Genomic DNA, 22,514 nt, shown 5'->3' with positions numbered 1-22,514 from the left:
TTAGACAATAGCTGAAGCAAGGGGCTATAGTTAGCAGCACACAAGTAGACTACAAATGCATGCTGGGCCGAGCATGCCCTGAGGTGGTGAAGTGAGCGCTACTGGAGCGCTACTTGGAGCTAAATTGGAGTGGGCGAGAAGGCCAACGCTCCAGCTTTTGGGAATTTCACTTCATACTCCAGTCAAATTGGGCGCGCTCTGCTCAACCTCTGCTCCACTCACATACTCTGGTACATAAGCACAAAATAGTCAACCCAAGTCGAAGCTCTTTTCTTTCATTCTACCTTTCTTCTCACACACAAATACACATACAGGCACGCATACACACACACTCACACAAATGCACATGAGAAAAGCAGAGATGAAACGTTTGGGCTTTATTTTAATTCATAAATCATGTCTTGAATTGAAAATACTTTTGTATTTCTGTTCTCTTTCCCTCGTTATCTTCGCCTATATATTTTACTAATTGTCCTCCATGGTTTTGTTGATCCAGCTAATGTATTTTGCCACACGGGTGTACACTCCATATCTACCAGTCTGTCCACAACCCACACCCCAACTGACAATACCTGCAGCCCAAAACCGTTTAGTACTATCTTCCATCAAGACGTACGCCCCTCCACCGTCCCCCGAACAGGAGTCCTTGCCCCCCTCAGGTACTCCGGCACAGAACATGTTGTCTGTCAGAACAGGGATCGTCTCTGTTGGCATTGCTGCTTTTGTTCTGTTGACAGAGTCTCGGCACTCATCCCCGTCCACTACTGGTAGGCGTATGTACCTGAGCTTGTTGGCAAGGATTTCATCTTCTTTGATGCCAAAGCCTGAGACCATACTGATAAAGAATAGAGGTCAGGAAAGAGGTCAAGGAGTTACTCAGAAAACTATTGCCTTACATTCATTAGCTTACCAAAGAACATTGATGAACTATGGACTGCTAAGGACTGGTTGTGCAGTTAGGCTACTTTAGATTTTACAATTGAATTTAAGGATGCCAAAAAGAAGTCATGAAAATTGTAGGTTGCACTCTTGGCGCATTGACTACTTCCATGGTAAGAATGAACACATTATGAAATGTGGGTCTATCTATCCCTTCAAAATGCACTTCCTCTTTGTGTTCTTATTGATGTCTTTAATAATATAAATGTTAATATTGATATTCAGCTTTCTCATTTTTAATAAAGAACAGGACAAGTCTAACTCACCCAATCTGGCCTGTCTTGTATATAGTGTCCTCTGGTGGCAGACACAATGGCATCGTGGCAGCGTGGAATGTGAGTGGTCGTTGGAGTTTTATCAGGGCGATGTCGTGATTGTAGTTTGCATTGTCTGGGTTTTTGTATTCAGGGTGGGGGTGGAGAGAGGCGACACCAAGAGGGGTGAGCTTTGCTAGTTTTTCTGCATCATTGTCTCCCAAAAAAATCTTGAAAACAAAACATAATTCAACTTCAGAATAGATCTTCAACTTCTTCAAATCTGACATCACTGAAGGACTTCTACACACGTAATTTGAACGCTAGCTTGTGGTGGCTTTACCAAAGTACTGAAGACTTGTCTTTGCATGTTGTTACTCCAGATATTTAAGTGGACTATACCTTTAAAACATAAGCAGGAAATACTTTTATTCTCCAGTGTCCAATGAATTGATGGGTGTGTCACAATCTACCTACCCGAAGTTTCTCCTTTAGCACAAGTTTGCCCTTTTGCACCAGGTTATTAGCTGCAGTCATGATCCAGCGGTCCCCGATCACCATGGCCCCTGCTCTGCCTCCGTCCACACTGAGCATCACCTGCCAGGGGATGGTTTTGTCTGGGGCTTTGTCTCCCCCCATGATCCTCTGAAAGCCTGAGAGGGACACCGTGGGCCGGCCACAGACTGGGGGTGGGGGGTAAAGTAGTGATGAGGGTCACACAAATACATACAGGATGGTATTTGCAGGATATGGTAAAGAAAATGGTAGTTAAGGAGTTACCTGGGATACATGAGGGAATGACAGGGGTGCCAAGGTTGTCTCTCCATGTTCTATCTGCTGCACAAGTGTAGCTCACTGAAGGACAGGCAGGCAGGCAGGCAGGCAGGCAGGCAGGCAGGCAGGCAGGCAGGCAGGCAGGCAGACAGACAGACAGACAGACAGACAGACAGACAGACAGACAGACAGACAGACAGACAGACAGACAGACAGACAGACAGACAGACAGACAGACAGACAGACAGACAGACAGACAGACAGACAGACAGACAGACAGACAGACAGACAGACAGACAGACAGAGTGATTGTCAAATTAAATACAAATATATTATTGTTTAGTGAGTAAATGTGTGTGACTGATGAAGGATAGTTAAACATCTCACCAGTTGCTCCTCCAAGGAGTGAGTAGAAAGGTTCATTGCAGTGGTACTGAATGACGGAGAGGTTCTGAGAGCCAGATATGAACGTTATGCCTCCATTCAACAATGCTTCAGGTTCCCCACAGTCAATTACTGCACAGGAGAGCGAGAGAGGGAGAGAGAGAGAAACCAAAATACATCTGTGTTTACAGTTTTTCTCAATTGCTAAAACACAAAAATCCATTGGCCGAACAAAGTTCTCAGTTGCCTGGACTCATTTAGCTAATTATGCAGTCTGTTGTCAATACCTTAAACCATTTCACATGGTAAAACACAATTTGCAGATCTCACTTAGACTTTTCAGCAAAACTCTAAACACGTTCTCATTCTCAAAACACATTCTGCACTCTAATGCACATGTCATCCATACTGGTAAACACAAGTGGCAACAATCGAATACAAATAGAGAACACATGTCATTGATAGAACACAACCACTCAAAATTGATTTAACCTGTTTCAAATGATGCGACACCAATATAACCAATATAAGCCACACCAATATAAGCCAGTTCAGAAAGCAAACAGGTTGTTGAAGGTGGGAAGGAGAAAGTCTGAGAATGGATAGACGAAGCAATGTGAGAGGACGAGGACGAGTGTGTATGCGAGGTGGGCGACGAGGAGGAAGAGGAGGAGGAGGGCAAGAAAGAGGAAGAGGAGGACGAAGAGGAAAAGGAAGACAAAGAGTGGAAATATCTGATGAAAATCGAGCAACAGTTATAGACCATGTTCTTGTCCATGGACTGACAATGAGGGAAGCAGGACTTAGAGTGCAACCCAATTTGAGCCGATTTTCTGTGTCCACCATAGTAAGGACATTCAGAGAAGAGAACAAGTACAGTATACTACTGTATTTTTGTAATTGCAAATTTACTGTACTACACTATATGCAGCTATTTCAATAGACATTTGTAAAGTTAATCACTGTATGTATTGTACTGCATGAATATGTTTTGTAACTGCACAACTACTTTTTGTAGAATTGCAAGGCTGCCACATGCAGGTGGAAGGACAGCTATATTCACTCGGGAGCAAGAGGCCGTTATAGTTGGCATGGTCCTTCAAGATAATACAATACGACTCAGAGAAATCCAGGAACGAGTGATACAAGACAACACACACTTCCAGGGGATCGACAGTGTGAGCATTTCCACAATTGACCGTGTCCTCCATCGTAACAGGATGCGAATGAAACAAGTATACAGAGTACCTTTCGAGCGCAACTCACCAAGAGTGAAAGAACTGCGAGCTCAGTATGTGCAAGTAAGTGTACATTCAGAAACATTTACTGTAATCCAGATTGTCTACAGTACTAAGACATACTATGTGAATGACATTACTCTTCAGTACATACAATGTATGTGAATCAGAAGTGCATACAGTATGCCTAATTGTACTCTACAGTATAGCACTGTCTGTACGACTTACAAAATCCTACATACAGTATATTGTATTTCTACACAGACAATATTTGACTTGGAATCCTTGGACAGACCCCATGAGTTCATCTTTGTTGATGAAGCAGGCTTCAATCTAACAAAGAGGAGAAGGAGAGGCCGAAACATGATTGGACAGCGGGCCATTGTTGAAGTCCCTGGTCAACGAGGTGGCAATGTCACAATCTGTGCTGCTATCAGCAACCATGGTGTTCTACATCACCATGTTACACTCGGGCCATATAACACCCAGCACCTTCTAAGATGTATTGCCAATCTAAGAGATATTTTATTTGAGCAGCAGGTTCAAGAGCAGCAGGGTCAAGAGCTAAATGAGAATCCCATTCCCACCTATGTGATAGTGTGGGACAATGTCAGTTTCCACCGAGCTGCTCAGGTAAGGGAATGGTTTAACATCAATGGCCCTGAACATTGTGCTTTCCATTTATTAACAGTACTGACTGCTCAATAGATTTTGACTGGTTGCAGGTTCATATCAACAAAGAACAAGAATTACAGTATCACAGAGCCAATGGACAAGTTTGTGAGATGCAGGGTACACTACTGTAAAAATAGGGGTACAAGGAGGAGGAAGAACAAAAACAAAATTGCAAAGAGCAAAGCTGAGTAGTAATTTCTGATCCATTTTGAGCTACTATGATAGAACATGTTTTCGTTCATCAAAAGACAATGACGGAAAAATATGAATCTTTTTTAGATAAAAATGTACTTCTCCCTGAGAATTGTATGTTTTGAACAATGTGTTTTCTATTTTTCGGTGTATTGTTTACTGACTGCTTGAGAGTGTATATCATTTTGATCACTTTGTTTATGATTTGAGAGCAGTGTTTGATTTTGAACACAGGTAAAACTGTTTTGAGGCGAATGTTTCATTTTGTGAGAGGAGTCAGAGGTTATGTAAATAGTGCTTGAAGATGAGGTTTTGTGTTTAATGTTTTCAGGAAATGGAGCAAGGTTTCAGAAATTGTGTTTTAGCAATTGAGAAAAACTGTAATATGGAACTTGACTCATGGGAATGTATAAGGTTGTGATCATAGAAATAGAATCCATTTCTATGGTTGTGACTCACTGTAGCACTCAGGGAGGGAGAGGTGCCACTGTCCATTCTTTTGACACATGGAGGCATAGCTCTTGATCTCTCTGCCATCCTGAGAGAGAGAGAGAGAGAGAGAGAGAGAGAGAGAGAGAGAGAGAGAGAGAGAGAGAGAGAAAAAAAGCGATAGAGAGAGATAGCGAGAGAGAGAGAGAGAGAAGCGATAGAGAGAGAGAGAGATAGAGAGATATAGCGATAGAGAGAGAGAGAGATAGCGATAGAGAGAGAGAGAGAGAGAGAGGGAGAGAGAGAAAAGCGATACAATGATAGTTTAGTTGCTCTTCACAGGGGATATTTCCAGGAAAAGAGCCCTTGTAGAAAATGAAAGACTGTGAATATAAACAAGAGAAAGAGAGAGAAGGAAGTATGAGGTAAGACAGAATGATAAGAGGCAGGGTAAAAAGGGATCGTTTAATCTCACCATCATTAGTTTGTAGCCAGGGTCACAACTGACTTGGATGTAGTCTCTGTAATAGTACTGGGGAAAGTTTGGGGTGACTCTTCCATTGGTGATAGAACTGGGTGAAGCACACTGCACCCCTATGAACAACAACACACATATCAGGATTTCAGACCAGGGCTTTTTTAGTTAGGCTTCAACTTTGACCTGTATTCTCTGCTTTACTTCCAGGAGGTTTTACCTTCCCACCTTTTTTGCCCTTCACCAGTTTGCATCTGCCCTTCCTTCATACTCTCCCTTGCTCTGTCTTTCTCCCTCTCCTCTTTCATTATTTCCCTCTACCTCTGTTTTCCCTCTCTTTCCCCCTCCCTCTCTCACTCTGAGTAGTGTAGTGCAGGCTCCAGCCCTGGCTCAGACCAGCCCAGTCAGTGTGGTAGTCTAGCTGGACAGTGTTAGAGTTAGTGGGCATTAGTCCAGGACTCTTCCCTCCACACAGCTTCTGGGGTTCCTTGTCGGGGATGGACACCTGGGCAAGGCAGAGGAGAGATCAAACACTGTAAACAAACACAAAGCATTCTGTCCTGAATACACCCACACATATGCATGAACACACACATTCAATACTTTATCCATGTACTCTATCCAGTGGTGAGGACATTAAACACATGTAGCCAGTGGTCAGGGCATTGTACAGTGTTACCTGTAGCCAGTGGTCAGGGCAGTGTACAGTGCTACCTGTAGCCAGTGGTCAGGGCATTGTACAGTGTTACCTGTAGCCAGTGGTCAGGGCAGTGTACAGTGTTACCTGTAGCCAGTGGTCAGGGCAGTGTACAGTGTTACCTGTAGCCAGTGGTCAGGGCATTGTACAGTGTTACCTGTAGCCAGTGGTCAGGGCAGTATACAGTGTTACCTGTAGTCAGTGGTCAGGGCATTGTACAGTGTTACCTGTAGCCAGTGGTCAGGGCAGTATACAGTGTTACCTGTAGCCAGTGGTCAGGGCAGTGTACAGTGTTACCTGTAGCCAGTGGTCAGGGCATTGTACAGTGTTACCTGTAGCCAGTGGTCAGGGCATTGTACAGTGTTACCTGTAGCCAGTGGTCAGGGCATTGTACAGTGTTACCTGTAGCCAGTGGTCAGGGCATTGTACAGTGTTACCTGTAGCCAGTGGTCAGGACATTGTACAGTGTTACCTGTAGCCAGTGGTCAGGGCATTGTACAGTGTTACCTGTAGCCAGTGGTCAGGACATTGTACAGTGTTACCTGTAGCCAGTGGTCAGGACATTGTACAGTGTTACCTGTAGCCAGTGGTCAGGGCATTGTACAGTGTTACCTGTAGCCAGTGGTCAGGGCAGTATACAGTGTTACCTGTAGCCAGTGGTCAGGGCATTGTACAGTGTTACCTGTAGCCAGTGGTCAGGACATTGTACAGTGTTACCTGTAGCCAGTGGTCAGGGCATTGTACAGTGTTACCTGTAGCCAGTGGTCAGGGCAGTATACAGTGTTACCTGTAGCCAGTGGTCAGGGCATTGTACAGTGTTACCTGTAGCCAGTGGTCAGGGCATTTTACAGTGTTACCTGTAGCCAGTGGTCAGGGCAGTATACAGTGTTACCTGTAACCAGTGGTAGAGGCAGCTGAGTCCATTCTGGGTGCCTATGTGCTCTATGTGGAAGCTGTCAGTGAAGTTGAGGTTGACGATGAACCCAGGCTCCACAGAGATGACGTACTGACAGGCCAGGCCGTGGGGTGATGGGTCAGGGTAGCCTGGGCTGGACAGAGTCCCCTCTGGTTCATCAAATATACCCCCACCACAGGACACTGGGGGAGAGAGAGATGTCCACAAGATGTATAGAACTACAGTACACACACACACACACACACACACACACACACACACACACACACACACACACACACACACACACACACACACACACACACACACACACACACACACACACACAGATAGATAGATAGAAGGTGTACTCACAGACACAGGTGCGCTGGTCAGGGCGGAGCTCGTAGCCATGGCGACAGGAGCACATGTAGGAGCCCAGGGTGTTGTGGCAGATCTGGGAGCAGAGTGGACCAGAACCATCCTCAGGGTCTGGAGCTGAACACTCATCTATGTCTGGGATAGGGATGGAGAGAGTGATGGAGAAGAGAGAAGGAGGGATGGCGAGAGGGATGGAGAAGAGAGGTGGAGGGATGGAGAAGAGAGGTGGAGGGATGGAGAGAGGGATGGAGAAGAGAGGTGGAGGGATGGAGAGAGGGAGGGAGAGAGGGATGGAGAAGAGAGGTGGAGGGATGGAGAGAGAGATGGAGAAGAGAGGTGGAGGGATGAAGAGAGGGATGGAGAAGAGAGGTAGAGGGATGTAGAGAGAGGTGGAGGGATGAGAGGGATGGAGAAGAGAGGTGGAGGGTTGGAGAGAGGGATGGAGAAGAGAGGTGAAGGAGAGAGGGATGGAGAAGGAGGTGGAGGGATGGAAAGAGGGATGCAGAAGAGAGGTGGAGGGATGGAGGGAGGGATGCAGAAGAGAGGTGGAGGGATGGAGAGAGGGATGGAGAAGAGAGGTGCAGGGATGGAGAGAGGGATGGAGAAGAGAGGTGGAGGGATGTAGAGAGGGATGGAGAGAGAGTTGGAGGGATGGAGAGAGGGATGCAGAAGAGAGGTGGAGGGATGGAGAGAGGGATGCAGAAGAGAGGTGGAGGGATGGAGAGAGGGATGGAGAAGAGAGGTGCAGGGATGGAGAGAGGGATGGAGAAGAGAGGAGGAGGGATGTAGAGAGGGATGGAGGAGAGAGGTGGAGGGATGGAGAGAGGGATGCAGAAGAGAGGTAGAGGGAAGGAGAGAGGTGGAGGGATGTAGAGAGGGATGGAGGAGAGAGGTGGAGGGATGGAGAGAGGGATGCAGAAGAGAGGTGGAGGGAAGGAGAGAGGTGGAGGGTGTAGCTTAGCATTACACCGTGATGTCACCTTCACTGAGATTTGCCTGGTGTTTCTGGTTTAACAGTGTTGTACGGTTGCCTTGGATTATGTACGTAGTACTGTTGTGAGCACGGTATCTGATCCTCCAGTCAGGTTGGTACGGGCTGCACTACCTTTGGCCTGATAATGGGCGGAGAAGCCGAGGTGCTGGTGTGGCTCAGGGTTCGTGTCGTCTGTCTGAAGGGCCAGGGTGAGACTGTTGCCTGGAGACAAGAGTGGCCGGTTGCCTGGGTGATGTCCAACAGCAGAATTCTCCTGACCACAGAACTTTGCAAGGACCTTTTTGTCATATAAAACCTGGAATGACGGAGTGAAACATTTAATACACCCTAATACATTTTATAATAAGGTATCGAAGTGTTCTTTTGAAGTCCACTGACCGTGAGTGAGTCGTAGTAACAGTTGGCGGACGGCCTGATGTCCAGGTGAGTGAAGCTGAGCTGGAGCTGGTAACCCTCAGGTACACTGAGGTCCCACTGTTGTGACAGGGCAGCAGGGTACGGCTGGGGGAATTGGGGGGACTGGACCACCCCATGTAGGGCTGGCAGGGACCGGGCCAACCGCCAACACTCACACACAGACACACACAGCAGCCTAGAGCAGAGCAACACAGGGAGAGAGGGCTGAGATGGGAGGTATAGGAGGAGTTGTGTGTCACAACGAGGTAAATACAGCCCCTTGAAACATGTCTGTATGATGACTGATCAGAAAGAGAGCTATTTTCTGATCTGTGACCAGGAAGCAGAAGAAAACATAACCTAATGATGCTGTAGGAATCATATGTTCTTATCATCCTTCAAGATGAAGGCTCAATAAACGTTAAAACCACTGGCGTGCTGCGTAATATAAACAAACAGGTTATACTTCATTTGAACTCTTCCTCACACGTGCTAGTCACATGACATAATGTACTAGTAATGGAATAAATGGCATACACCTTCACGGCAGCTGGTCTGATTATGACAACTGACTTTATACACTCACGTAAGCAGTTGTTGTTTACGTTCACTTAGCTATAGCCAATGGGTTCAAGTATAGTGTAACCAAACAAACTCACCAGATGAACGGAGGGGTCCAGTCCATGTTGAAGGTCCTGGCCACAAATGTTTCTGTTGTTATTGTTTTACTGTATTGTGGTTATTGCTCACATGTATTAGACCTGAATTCTCTGCAGTCTGTGTGTCCCAATAGAGACCTATGTTGAGGTATTATGCTAGACTATGAGTCTAAAAGTCATGTTAAAACCTGCTCTGTTTGACTTGGCTGAAATAGACGAATGAGAAGGGGGGAAGAGAGAGAGGGCGAGAGTGAAAGATTCCGAGAGACAGGGTAGTGGTGGTGGTGGAGTTAAAAGACTACAATTGACCAGTTCTTAAAGGTAAAATCTTTTTTACGTTAATGTCGAAAAGTTTAACCTAGAAAAGACAGAATGCATATCTACCAGAGGTTGGAGGGGGGATGGGGGGTAGAGGGGGAGGAAGGGGCAGAAAAGGGGAGGGAGGAGAGAGAGAATGGGAGGAAAGTGTTGTGTGTTCAGTGCTCTTCCCGTAAATTGACAAGTTTGTTTTGTTTACACATAGGGACATACTCCATGCTGGCCTGTGTCATGACGTTGCCCTCTTTGGGTTTTCTATGCACCATCCCCCTACCCATACCTCCCCCTACCCAGGCTCTGTGAGAGCGGTCGTAAATTCCTAAGAAAATGTCCCGCCTCATGGCCACAGTATAAAGAGAGAGTGGGTTTCATTGAAAGAACCCAGGAATTCTTCCACCTCACAGGACTGGAGAACCGAACGACATTTATGTTCTGGAGAAGGTATAAAAGATCGGTGAAGAATCCAGCTACGAACTAGTCCGTTTGGTACAATTTTGTGAAGCTCATGAGAGACAATACGGCCACATTACCATGGCTCTGTTTATATAATAGCCTCAGTTGTGAGACTTACATCTAATGGTTGTATAAAAATGAATGAATAAGGATAAAGCAATTGGGAATATGTTGGGATGCTTGTAAGATGTTAATGTGAGAGAATTGTATTTCTGTTTAAAGTTTCACCAAGTCATCAGCACACTCCCATGACCAGACGGGACCTGGCGTCATGAGACAGCCTTTTCTATGTTCCGAATATAACCCCCACCCAGATTTTCTATCAGCAGACCGAGCTGACCTCCATTACGAGTTGGCTGAAGGTTTGACCAATAATAACAAGTCTTTGATATTAATTACTAGTCTGCAGCTAGGAATTCGGTATCATTGAACGCGAAGACCGACGAAACAACTGTCCTATAACGACATTAATGAATGTCACTTTGAAATATCCATTCTAACCGAGAGAGAGAAAGAGAGAGAGAACGCGAGGACAAAACTCTCCAACAGAACGGACTTTTCAACAAAGACACACTGAGCGTAAATATATATATTGATTGCAATTGTTCCCGAATGAGTGAACGTTCATGTGCAAATGATTAGCATATCAATTGTTATAATTATCAACTCTTTTGTCTAACAAGCCGCCATGCCGGTTTAGCCCACTAGGGCACATTCTCCTATCATTTCCTTGTAACCATAGCTACTGTTTGTTATGCATTTCTGTGAATTACTTAGTTAGTAAATAAATGATTTTAAGACAGTTGATGTATGGATGACTCATAGTGAAGACTGGGTTCTTGCAGATGTCATGACGTTGGCCTCTTTGGGGACAGGGAGGACAGTTGGCCCCCTCCCCTTTGTACCATCCCCCAACATACCTTCCCCCCAACCCAGGCCCTGTGTGAAAGGGTTGTAAAAACTCTAAGAGGAGAATCTCCTACCACATGTTTCATAGAGAGACAAAGGAAATTCTTCCAACTCATAGAATTGGAGAACCGAGCGACATGTGTGTTCTGGAGAAGGTATGGAAGATTGGTGAAGAATCCAGCTACGAACTGGTCCGCTTGGTACAATTTTGTGATACTCAGAAGAGACAATATAGCCATATTTCCATAAAACTGTTTATATAATAGCCTCAGCGATGAGACTTGCATCATAATGGTTGTATAAAATGTATTAATACGGATAAAGCTATTTGTAATACATTGAGATGCTATGTACTGATGTTAATGTGATAGAATTGGATTTCTGTACCAAGCTTCACTCAGCCATCGGCACGCCCCCCAAGGGACACAGACAAGTCCAGGCATCATTTGACAAGCCTGTTCAAGGGTCACTATAAAACTATACCCTGAGCTACATTTCTCGAGACCAGGCCTCCACTCCATGGCCAATAGGTTTTACCATACAATTCCTCTACTGAAAGTGAACTATACCACGTGGTTAACTTTTAGACTATCGAGACCGACAGAATAAGAACAAGTCTTTGATATTAATTATTAGTCTGCAGCTAAGTAAATTATATCATCGAATGCGAAGACCAACGAAACATCCATTCTATAACGACATTAATGAATGTCGCTTTGAAAGATCCATTCTAACCGAGAGAGAGAGAGAGAGAGAGAGAGATCTCTCCATCAGAACGACGCTCGAACAAGGATCCCGACGACACATGACCGTAAATATATATTGATTGCAATTGTTCCCGAATGAGTGAGCCTTCCATTGTCAATTGTTAATATTAATGAACTCTGTGTACCTTCTCAGCTGACCGTTTATGACCCATTGTCTAACAGACCAGCCATGCCTGTTAGCCATTAGGGCACATTACTATACCAATCCTTTGTGACGATAATTACTGTTTGTATGTTTTCTGTTGATTACTTAGTGTAGTAAATAAATGATTTTAAGACAATTGATGTATGGATGATTTTAGTAAAGACTGGGTTCGTGCAGATACAACAATTTACGACGTTTGGAATGAGACAGAACGCGAGGTAAAATACACCATTTAAACCAGAAGATAATCGGCCTATATTATAATATAGGAAAGTTATATTAGGAAAATTATAACTTTGTAATCTGAATATTCTCCTTGGTGCCCCGATCTCCTAGTTAATTACAATTAAACGATTAATCAGTTTAATCGCGTGATAATAATTACAGGGAGTTAATTGATAAACATGTCTTCAGTTTAATGGTACCCCAAAGACACGACACAGATAACCAACAATTTACGACGTTTGGAATGAGACTGACGAGGTAACTAATACGTCATTAATCAGAAGACTCATAGATCAGATATTATGATATCTGAAAGTTATATTAGGAAAATTATAACTTTGTAATCTGAATATTTTCCTTGGTGCCCCGATCTCCTAGTTAATTACAGTTACACGATTAATCAGTTTAATCGCGTAATAATAATTACAGAGAGTTATTTGATGAACATATCTTCAGTTTAATGATGCCAAAGACAGGACACCTGGGTATGTCAGTTCAGGTCAAATGATGCAGAGATGTACTGTAGTGCTGCTACACTGTTGACCTTTTCATGAAGAAAACACTGTACATTCAACACTATCCACTATGGCATTCAGATGATGTACCTTTTTTAAACTACATCCCTGGTCATGTGTAGTTATGGGATATGACAGTCTACAGTATGTTAGATAGATGAGACCCTGATGAAGGCAGCTTAGCTGTGGAAACGTTGGTATTTAGTGTAGTTATGGGATATGACAGTTTACAGTAGGTTAGATAGATGAGACCCTGATGAAGGCAGCTTAGCTGTGGAAACGTTGGTATTTAGTGTAGTTATGGGATATGACAGTCTACAGTAGGTTAGATAGATGAGACCCTGATGAAGGCAGCTTAGCTGTGGAAACGTTGGTATTTAGTGTAGTTATGGGATATGACAGTCTACAGTATGTTAGATAGATGAAACCCTGATGAAGGCAGCTTAGCTGTGGAAACGTTGGTATTTAGTGCATTCGTTGCATCCGAGCCTCAGAAATGTGTCCAGCTTTTCTTTTCTAAACCTACAGTGTGTTGAAATCATAAATTAAATATTATTAATATGTTGTGAGATTCATTTGAAAGTGTGCAAAATAAATCGTGATTTCATGTTTAATGACACGGAAAGACCGACGTTGAGAGAACAGATGTTATTGATTGCCACTACAACTCATATTAGTCTATCGTTCAGGGCAACAGCAGCTCTGCACGTTTGCTGATCCACCACAGGAAGCTGGACATATTGGAGCTTATTGGAGATTGTCACGACTCCTACACCAAACCCTAGAGAGAGAGAGAGAGAGAGAGAGCAAGAGAGAGATGAATTCTGAATGAAATGAACATCCGCTGAATGAAATGAACCTCTAAACCAGTGGTAGGTGGTCGGTATTTCATGCTCTTGCAACATCCTCAGGATGCAAGTGTCGTGTATTGATGTGACATACGGAGATAGGACGTCACCACGTCAGTAAAGGAATGTGAGGGGTTACAGGGACAGTGATGGAGTAAAGACGTGTTGAAGTTTACCTCTGAGTCTAGTTGATTTAATTCAGTATAATATCTTAACTTAGTACGAGTTGTAAGTATAAGATTGAACAATGGCGACAAGGATAACGTCTGAAAACGATAGTTAAATCTGAAAAGTGAGTTAGTGTCGTCGAGATGGAAAACACTGTGCCAAAGTTTGACTACTACAGTGAGCCTGCTACGCTAGGTCCACGCTGGACCAGGTGGTTGATGGCGTTTGAGCTGTTCACGGATGGTAAAGGATTAATACTGTCCGGTGACGTTGATGCGGTTATAAAACAACGGAGGAGAACTTTGCTTCTGCATCATGCTGGGACAGATGTGCAGGACATTTTCTTCACACTCGCAGACACCGGTTAGACAGTTCAGCAATTTGTTACTCGTCTTAGACAAGCAGCTAAAGACTGTGACTTTGCTGGAGATAAGGACAATCAGATTAGTGATGCCATACAGCAAGTGTAGTACTGAATATGTGCGCCAAAAACTATTGGAGGAGGGCCCTGGGCCAACATTAGCAGGGTCCCTTGAGCTAGCCGCACAATGTGAAAGAATAGAAGTGCAAATGGCCTCCATGCATGTGAGTACAGATGCTAACGATGAGACCGTGCATCATGTTTTCAAAAAGGAGAGGAAATATCACAAAAATGGGCTGAGACAGAATGCAGCAGGGAAAGACCAATCAGAGAAGGTGTGCTATCGTTGTGGACATGCAGATCATTTTGCAAGGATCCTGCTTGTCCAGCACATGGGCAGACCTGCAAGAAATGTAATGGGAAGGACCATTTTGCTAACATGTGCAAGAGCAAAGGCTACTCAAAACAGACTGTGATATATGTTAATTCAGAGGAACAAAACAGAGACTATAGATTTGTGGCAAATGAGAACTGTAACTCAGACAGGATCACGTTCTCAGTGGGAGGGGTCCGTTTATTCATGTTAATTGACTCTGGGTCCGCGAGTAACATAGTAGATGAGAGCACATGGGAAATGTTTAAAGCCAAGAAAATAAGGTGCCGTTCATCACTGACTGATAAAAAGCTATATGCATACTCATCTAGCGAGCCATTACCAGTAAAAGGGGTTTTCACATGCCAAGTAAAGACATGCAAGCACAGCACATAGGCGGAGTTGTACTGTGATATGTGGACACGGAGTTCCGTTGCTAGGAAAAGAGACTGCCATTTAATTGTGTGTGCTAAAAGTGGGTGTTGACAGAGCAGCAGCGACAGATGTAAAAACTCAGATTAAACAGCAATACCCCAGGTTGTTTGAAGGGTTGGGTAAGCTAAACACAAAACAGATCAGCCTACATGTTGATGAAAACATGACACCAGTAGCACAGGCCCTTAGGAGTGTACCATTCCACCTGAGAGAAGCTGTGGAGAAACAGATAGAGGAACTACAAACCATGGACTTAATAGAGAGAGTGGATGGTGCCACACCATGGGTGAATCCGATAGTGGTAGTGCCAAAACCGGACAGCGACATAAGACTGTCTAGACATGAGACAAGCGAACACACCAATCATACGTGGCAGGTACCCAATCCCCACAGTAGATGAACTTTTGAAAGGAATGAATGGGTCTGTGATGTTCAGTAAACTGGATCTAAAATGGGGCTATCATCAATTGGAACTAACATAACGACATTTGCAGTGCATAATGGGATATACAGATATAAAATACTCATATTTGGAGTTTCATTGGTGAGCGAGCAGTATCAACATTAAATCGCAACAGCACTGGCAGGCATCGATGGGGTGGAAAACATATCGGATGACATCATCGTCCACGCCTCAGACAAGGAGACCCATGACCAGCGGCTACATGCTGTCCTCAATAGGCTGGAGAACTGGGGGCTGATTCTCAACTCAGAGAAATGTCAGTTCAACATGGACAAATTGGTGTTTATTGGCATGTTACTCTCATAGAAAGGCATAGGACCCACAGCTGAAAGAGTGAGAGCCGTGGTGGAGGCCAGGGAGCCTGAGACAGCATCAGAGGTTCCTAGCTTTCTAGGTTTATGGGTTACAGCAGTAGGTTCATCCCCCAGTTCTCTACACTCTCAGAGCCTCTGCAGAAGTCGACCAAGAAGGAAACAACATTCCACAGAGGACCGGAACCGAAGAAGGCATTTCAGACATTAAAAGAGAAACTGGCTGAAGCCGTGACACTCGCGTACTACACTAAGACGTGCCCACAAAAGTAATAGCAGATACAGGACCAGTGGGCCGAGGAGCTGTGCTTGTGTAAAAACAACAAGGAGAAATGGTTCCAGTCTGTGAAATGAGCAGGAGTCTATCAGAGTGTGAATGTAGATATTCACAAACTGAGCGTGAGGCCCTTGCATTGGTTTGGGCTTGTGAAAGGCTTCACCCGTATGTATACGGCAGGGAATTTGATCTAGTGACTGATCATAAGGCGTTAGAGTGTGGATTCCAAAAGGCTTTAAATATAAGATCACGTGTCCTTTACCTTAACACCAAAATATGGATCCTGAAAGTGAATTTTATGCATTTTTAACACTTTGTCAGTGGATGTAGGCATTTTTGCCATGTCCCCAGGTGTTAATTATCAACTTCCACAAGAAATAAAAGCCATAAAATAATACCTCTTCATTTTAGTCCTAGTTAGTCTCTTTCATCAATACAGGGGTTATTTTATTTCAGTTTTCCCGTGTCCCTGATATCACTTTCCACCCTGTTTGTTGTAATTCTCCATTTAAGAAAACATCCCCTTCCTACAATGACACCATATTCAGGAAGTGTCAATTTCTTTGGTAGGAAAACAATGGTGCAAAGCTAAAAAAAAAACATACACTCAGTTGTATCTATTTATCTATGTTTCTTGTTAGTCTGTATGTCCCACTTAAATGTCCACCCTGATTAAATTATAGAGAAAAAAATATAATGATCAAAAATGTTAATATGTTTGATAGGGAAGTTAAAATCAAGTTCAAGTCTCCACCATTATGCTAGCTCAATCTTTCTCACTCACAGAGCTATGGCTCCTGTTAGCACAACATTTCTGTCCTGTTAGATTCCACCCTGTTAGGATTGTGCACCTAACAAATTGGAAAATGCACCCCAAAATGTTGTGTCCCTGAGTTTTTCTGAAAGTCAAACATGTCCTTTTTCTGAAAGAATACAAAAAAATACTAAAATATTTTTACATGTCTAAAACTTTTGAGCTCCAAATGGCACAGCAGTGTAGGAATGACCCAGCAGGTTAAACCTGGAGCCAGTGTAGGAATGACCCAGCAGGTTAAACCTGGAGCCAGTGTAGGAATGACCCAGCAGGTTAAACCTGGAGCCAGTGTAGGAATGACCCAGCAGGTTAAACCTGGAGCCAGTGTAGGAATGACCCAGTAGGTTAAACCTGGAGCCTGGGGTACATTTCACAATGACTGGACTATTGTCATTGTATGAGCGTTACCTTAATGTCTTCCTTGGTCAGTTCAGAGGTGACCAGCTGCAGTCATGACCCACGGGTCTCTGATCACTGCGGCCACTCATTACTCTCTCTTTGACTCTGAACTGAGAATACCAGGGAATACCATGTTCGCTTTAGGAGCAACATCCCCACCCAGAACCCTCTGCTAACTTTCCAGGGACACCGCTGGATGACCGCACACTAGGAGAGGAGAAAAATAGGGTTTCTTTCAACTGTGTTATATTTAAGCAATAAGGCCCAAGGGGGGTGTGGTATATGGCCAATATACAATGGCTAAGAGCTGTTCTTTTGCAAGAAGCAAAACAGAGTGCATGGATTCAGCCCTTAGACGTGGTGTATTTGGTCTTTACTACTATAGCCCATAGAAATACATTCAGGAAAATAGACAGTCAAAAAATGTATCGTATGGAATGCGGTTTTGAAGTGTCTGTCCTATATCTAGGAGATATAAGAAAGCACAGGAAATATATACACTGCTCAAAAAAATAAAGGGAACACTAAAATAACACATCCTAGATCTGAATGAATGAAATCATCTTATTAAATACTTTTTTCTTTACATAGTTGAATGTGCTGACAACAAAATCACACAAAAATAATTAATGGAAATCCAATGTATCAACCCATGGAAGTCTGGATTTGGAGTCACACTCAAAATTAAAGTGGAAAACCACACTACAGGCTGATCCAACTTTGATGTAATGTTCTTAAAACAAGTCAAAATGAGGCTCTGTAGTGTGTGTGGCCTCCATGTGCCTGTATGACCTCCCTACAACGCCTGGGCATGCTCCTGATGAGGTGGCGGATGGTCTCCTGAGGGATCTCCTCCCAGACCTGGACTAAAGCATCCACCAACTCCTGGACAGTGTGTGGTGCAACGTGGCGTTGGTGGATGGAGCGAGACATGATGTCCCAGATGTGCTCAATTCGATTCAGGTCTGGGGAACGGGCGGGCCAATCCATAGCATCAATGCCTTCCTCTTGCAGGAACTGCTGACACACTCCAGCCACATGAGGTCTAGCATTGTCTTGCATTAGGAGGAACCCAGGGCAAACCACACCAGCATATGGTCTCACAAGGGGTCTGAGGATCTCATCTCGGTACCTAATGGCAGTCAGGCTACCTCTGGCGAGCACATGGAGGGCTATGCGGCCCCCCAAAGAAATGCCACCCCACACCATGACTGACCCACCGCCAAACCGGTCATGCTGGAGGATGTTGCAGGCAGCAGAACGTGCTCCACGGCGTCTCCAGACTCTGTCACGTCTGTCACATGTGCTCAGTGTGAACCTGCTTTCATCTGTGAAGAGCACAGGTCGCCAGTGGCGAATTTGCCAATCTTGGTGTTCTCTGGCAAATGCCAAACGTCCTGCACGGTGTTGGGCTGTAAGCACAACCCCCACCTGTGGACGTCGGGCCCTCATACCACCCTCATGGAGTCTGTTTCTGACCGTTTGAGCAGACACATGCACATTTGTGGCCTGCTGGAGGTCATTTTGCAGGGCTCTGGCAGTGCTCCTCCTGCTCCTCCTTGCACAAAGGCAGAGGTAGCGGTCCTGCTGCTGGGTTGTTGCCCTCCTACGGCCTCCTCCACGTCTCCTGATGTACTGGCCTGTCTCCTGGTAGCGCCTCCATGCTCTGGACACTATGCTGACAGACACAGCAAACCTTCTTGCCACAGCTCGCATTGATGTGCCATCCTGGATGAGCTGCACTACCTGAGCCACTTGTGTGGGTTGTAGACTCCGTCTCATGCTACCACTAGAGTGAAAGCACCGCCAGCATTCAAAAGTGACCAAAACATCAGCCAGGAAGCATAGGAACTGAGAAGTGGTCTGTGGTCCCCACCTGCAGAACCACTCCTTTATTGGGGGTGTCTTGCTAATTGCCTATAATTTCCACCTGTTGTCTATTCCATTTGCACAACAGCATGTGAAATTTATTGTCAATCAGTGTTGCTTCCTAAGTGGACAGTTTGATTTCACAGAAGTGTGATTGACTTGGAGTTACATTGTGTTGTTTAAGTGTTCCCTTTATTTTTTTGAGCAGTGTATAATGCTGATTGACTGAAAGCCGTGGCATAAGAGACCATATACCACGGGTATGACAAAACATGTATTTTTACTATTCTAATTATGTTTGTAACCAGTTTAAAATAGCAATAATATGTATTTTTTTTACACATATTTATCCCCTTTTTTTGTTGGCACAAAACTACTTCCATACTTCAATTCATTTTTAAAACTGGTACTGGGCTACCTTCAGACGAGTCCCGTGACACTTGTGAGGGAGAAAAACAGAGAACCTCATCGTGTTCCTGAGACTCTCCCATTTCTATAGTTGGGTCATATTAGTTTGTAGCCCAAACGGTTTGGATGCTACAGACAGAAGTTGGCACATTGGCAGTACCGACTTCAGACGAGTCCCGTGGTGCTTGTGGGGGTCGTAGACCAAGCGGAGACCACCATCGTGTTCATGAGAATGTAAGCCAAACCGTTCGGATGCTACAAACGTTTATGGGGGGAGATACATTTTTGGTCTCCTTGTCTGACAAACAGCGCGGTAGCTCTGACACTTTCCACCTCAGATATGGAAGGCCGTTTGTCCTGGGCAGATGTGATGGATTGAGACACAGCCCATAGAAATGAACTGATATCTCTAGTTTAAACAGACAGTTGTTGATGGGGTGCATCAATCGACTCTTAAGGATTATGAAGGAATGTTCAAATTAGTTTTTTGACTCTTTTCTAAAAATTACAGCACTCAAAATGCACCCAATTGGTGGAACGACCCTCCTATTAACATTCTTCCACACAGTATTGGTAGTTTACAAGACAGCAGCAATAGTTTGCTTAGAATTCACTACTTTCCTGCACCATTCCTGATCTTTAATGAAAGTCTCACCGTTAGCCTTTTCAGGAAGAGTGTATTACGGATCATTGCAGTGGTACTAAATGAAGATTTAGGCCTACATGTGCACACTGCCATGGAATGAGAAAAGCGATTTATGATATAATGCTTATTACCCGGTCCTATTTAGAAATATTGTTGTTGGTTTAAAACTCAGATTGATTGTTTTCGTTTAATTGGATTAAAAACCAAACTTATTAGAAATATAAACCGGATAACTGGATAACATAGGCTACATGGCTCAATGCAATTTCGTCTGCTATTTCTGGAGAAATAGAAATATGATATGTAAGATGGTTCCATGACGTTTATAAAATGTTACATTTGCAAGCACTATAAAGGAGTGGACATTTCCCCTTTCCCTTTGTATTGGATCTTCATCCAGCTCCGGTGAGAAGTTTGGATGTGTGTAAAACCTGTATTATAGACCCACGGGGAGGAATTATGGTGCCTGGAACTATATTTAGACATATCCTTTTAAAGCAAGTTGTTGTTTCGTTTTTATTAGAATTTGATTAGAGTTATATACTGTCTTTTTAGGCCTTATCAAATAGCCTAGTGAATTTAATCTTGCTTTTTGACTGTCTGGAATGTCAATGTGCAGACTCCAGTTTACAGTAGGCATAGCCCCTATATCAGTGTGAATACTATAGCCTATGCTTAACAACGTAGTTCCATATTGAAGAAATGCAACTAGAACAATGTGGACTGCAGTGAGGGGCCAAGCCTCAACACACCCACAACTTGTTGATTCATCAAAACCCAGCCCTTTCGTGCCACCGCTAGCAACTGCAACCATAATTGTGGTTGCGGAAATAGCCAAAATATTTCTGACACACCCCTGAACCTATAGTACTACCACCAGCACTTAATTCACATTGCCAAGCCTGGCTCTAGCCTTTTGGGGGCCCTAAGCGAGATTTGGAGGCCCAAGCGGGCAACATGTTTTAAAGTTAATTTCCTGCAATTCTACACATTTTGCCATAGGGCGGAGAGAACATTTTGCAATTTTCTAACAGATTTCCTGCAATTCTACACATTTTGCCATGACTTATACCATGTTAATGATATCTGAGTGAGAGTGACTAACAAAATCAATGGGTGCCCCTTGGAGGTCAAGGCCCCTTGGAGGTCAAGGCCCCTTGGCACATGCCCTGTGTGCCCGGTCGGTAATTGGCCATGATAACTACAAGTTTAGATAATGGGCTAGACTAATTTACCATTCAAATTTTTGAAATCTGTCATGGCTTATTGAGTGAGTGTCAGTGACTGACAAAACTAGAGGAAAACTGCTGATTCACAACCAAATTCGAACTTGCACCTTGTTTATTCTACTATTTTAACTCTCAAAAGTAACTTGAGACCCCAACTGAGTTCCATTTGGGTTTGTTAAAATAGAGCCCCATGTCTGAGAGTCAAGGGTGTCTAAAGCAATTCACCTGTGCTGAAGAGTTTGATCTCCTCTTTGTCTGAGTTCTACTGTACGATATGAGCATGTGTGGTCTTCATGTGGAGTAATGGTCTGATGTTCCCTTTGCTTTCGCCTCCTCAATGGTGTTGCTGCACTTCTCCTGGTCCACTAGGGAGAGTCGAACATATCTGAGCTCATCTGAATAACTGCCACTAGAATTACTGAACCCCAAAACCCAGCTGGGATAGAAACCGAGAAGGAAAGAGTGAGAGAAAGTCCTTCCATAACAAGACATACAGACACATTCTGTCAAATATCGTCTGAAGATCCTTCTTACAGGACATTGTGGGGCTCAGTTGGTAGAGCATGGTGCTTACAATACCAAGGATAGTGGGTTCGATTCCATCTTGGGCCACCCATATGAACAATTTATGCACGCATGACTGTAAGTCGCTTGGATAAAAGCATCTGCTAAATTCAATATACTGTATTATGTTATTCTTAACCAACTCGTCCAATGGATTATTCAGCACCCTTTGCAGGCAGACACACTCGCATGATGGAACTACTGAATGTGAGTGGGTGCGTGGTGATGATGAAATAGGCCATTTCAAAATGAGGGGAACAGAGGAGGTGGTTGCCTCCTGCATATACTCTGCCTCTTAATAAGAGACAGGAAAACTACAGGATTGCATCTTCTTACTGTAGCTAGTAGGAATCTAGGATTTTCTGTTAATCAGACAAGGTCTTCTGAAAGGGATACATGAAGTGAAGTCAATATGGTCCTAAGCTCTTTAGCTCCTCCCCTCCTCTTTTCCTCTTCTGTTATCATGACACACTTTCTTCTCCCTCTTTTCCAGACAGCGAATTATACCTTCAGGGGGTCTCAATTCATTTCACAGGACCCGCACATGTTTTTTAATGGGCCTAATAGTAATAGTTTTTATTACCTATTAATTTGGCATGAACACAACCAGTCATGATGTTTTCATCTTATTGTCA

At 44.0% G+C, this 22,514-nt stretch overlaps 1 protein-coding gene across 1 annotated transcript; it reads right to left on the bottom strand.

Moving 5' to 3' along the window:
- Positions 1–358: 358 nt before the first annotated feature.
- Positions 359–9,547, bottom strand: LOC115187764 (complement C1r-A subcomponent-like). The gene is made up of 13 exons (XM_029746795.1): positions 9,383–9,547; positions 8,706–8,919; positions 8,439–8,622; positions 7,328–7,468; positions 6,950–7,155; positions 5,718–5,865; positions 5,361–5,479; positions 4,916–4,994; positions 2,355–2,483; positions 1,974–2,048; positions 1,671–1,876; positions 1,206–1,423; positions 359–835 (listed from the first exon to the last, which is right to left on the bottom strand). The coding sequence occupies exons 1-13, from the start codon at positions 9,406–9,408 to the stop codon at positions 466–468; spliced, it is 2,115 nt and encodes a 704-aa protein (XP_029602655.1). The 5' UTR covers positions 9,409–9,547; the 3' UTR covers positions 359–465.
- Between the last annotated feature and the right edge of the window lie 12,967 nt (positions 9,548–22,514).

This window comes from Salmo trutta, chromosome 3, assembly GCF_901001165.1.
Source record: "Salmo trutta chromosome 3, fSalTru1.1, whole genome shotgun sequence".
Lineage (NCBI taxonomy): Eukaryota > Metazoa > Chordata > Actinopteri > Salmoniformes > Salmonidae > Salmo > Salmo trutta.
The sequence above is the reverse complement of the archived record's forward strand: the minus strand, read 5'-3'. Positions and strand labels throughout refer to the sequence as shown.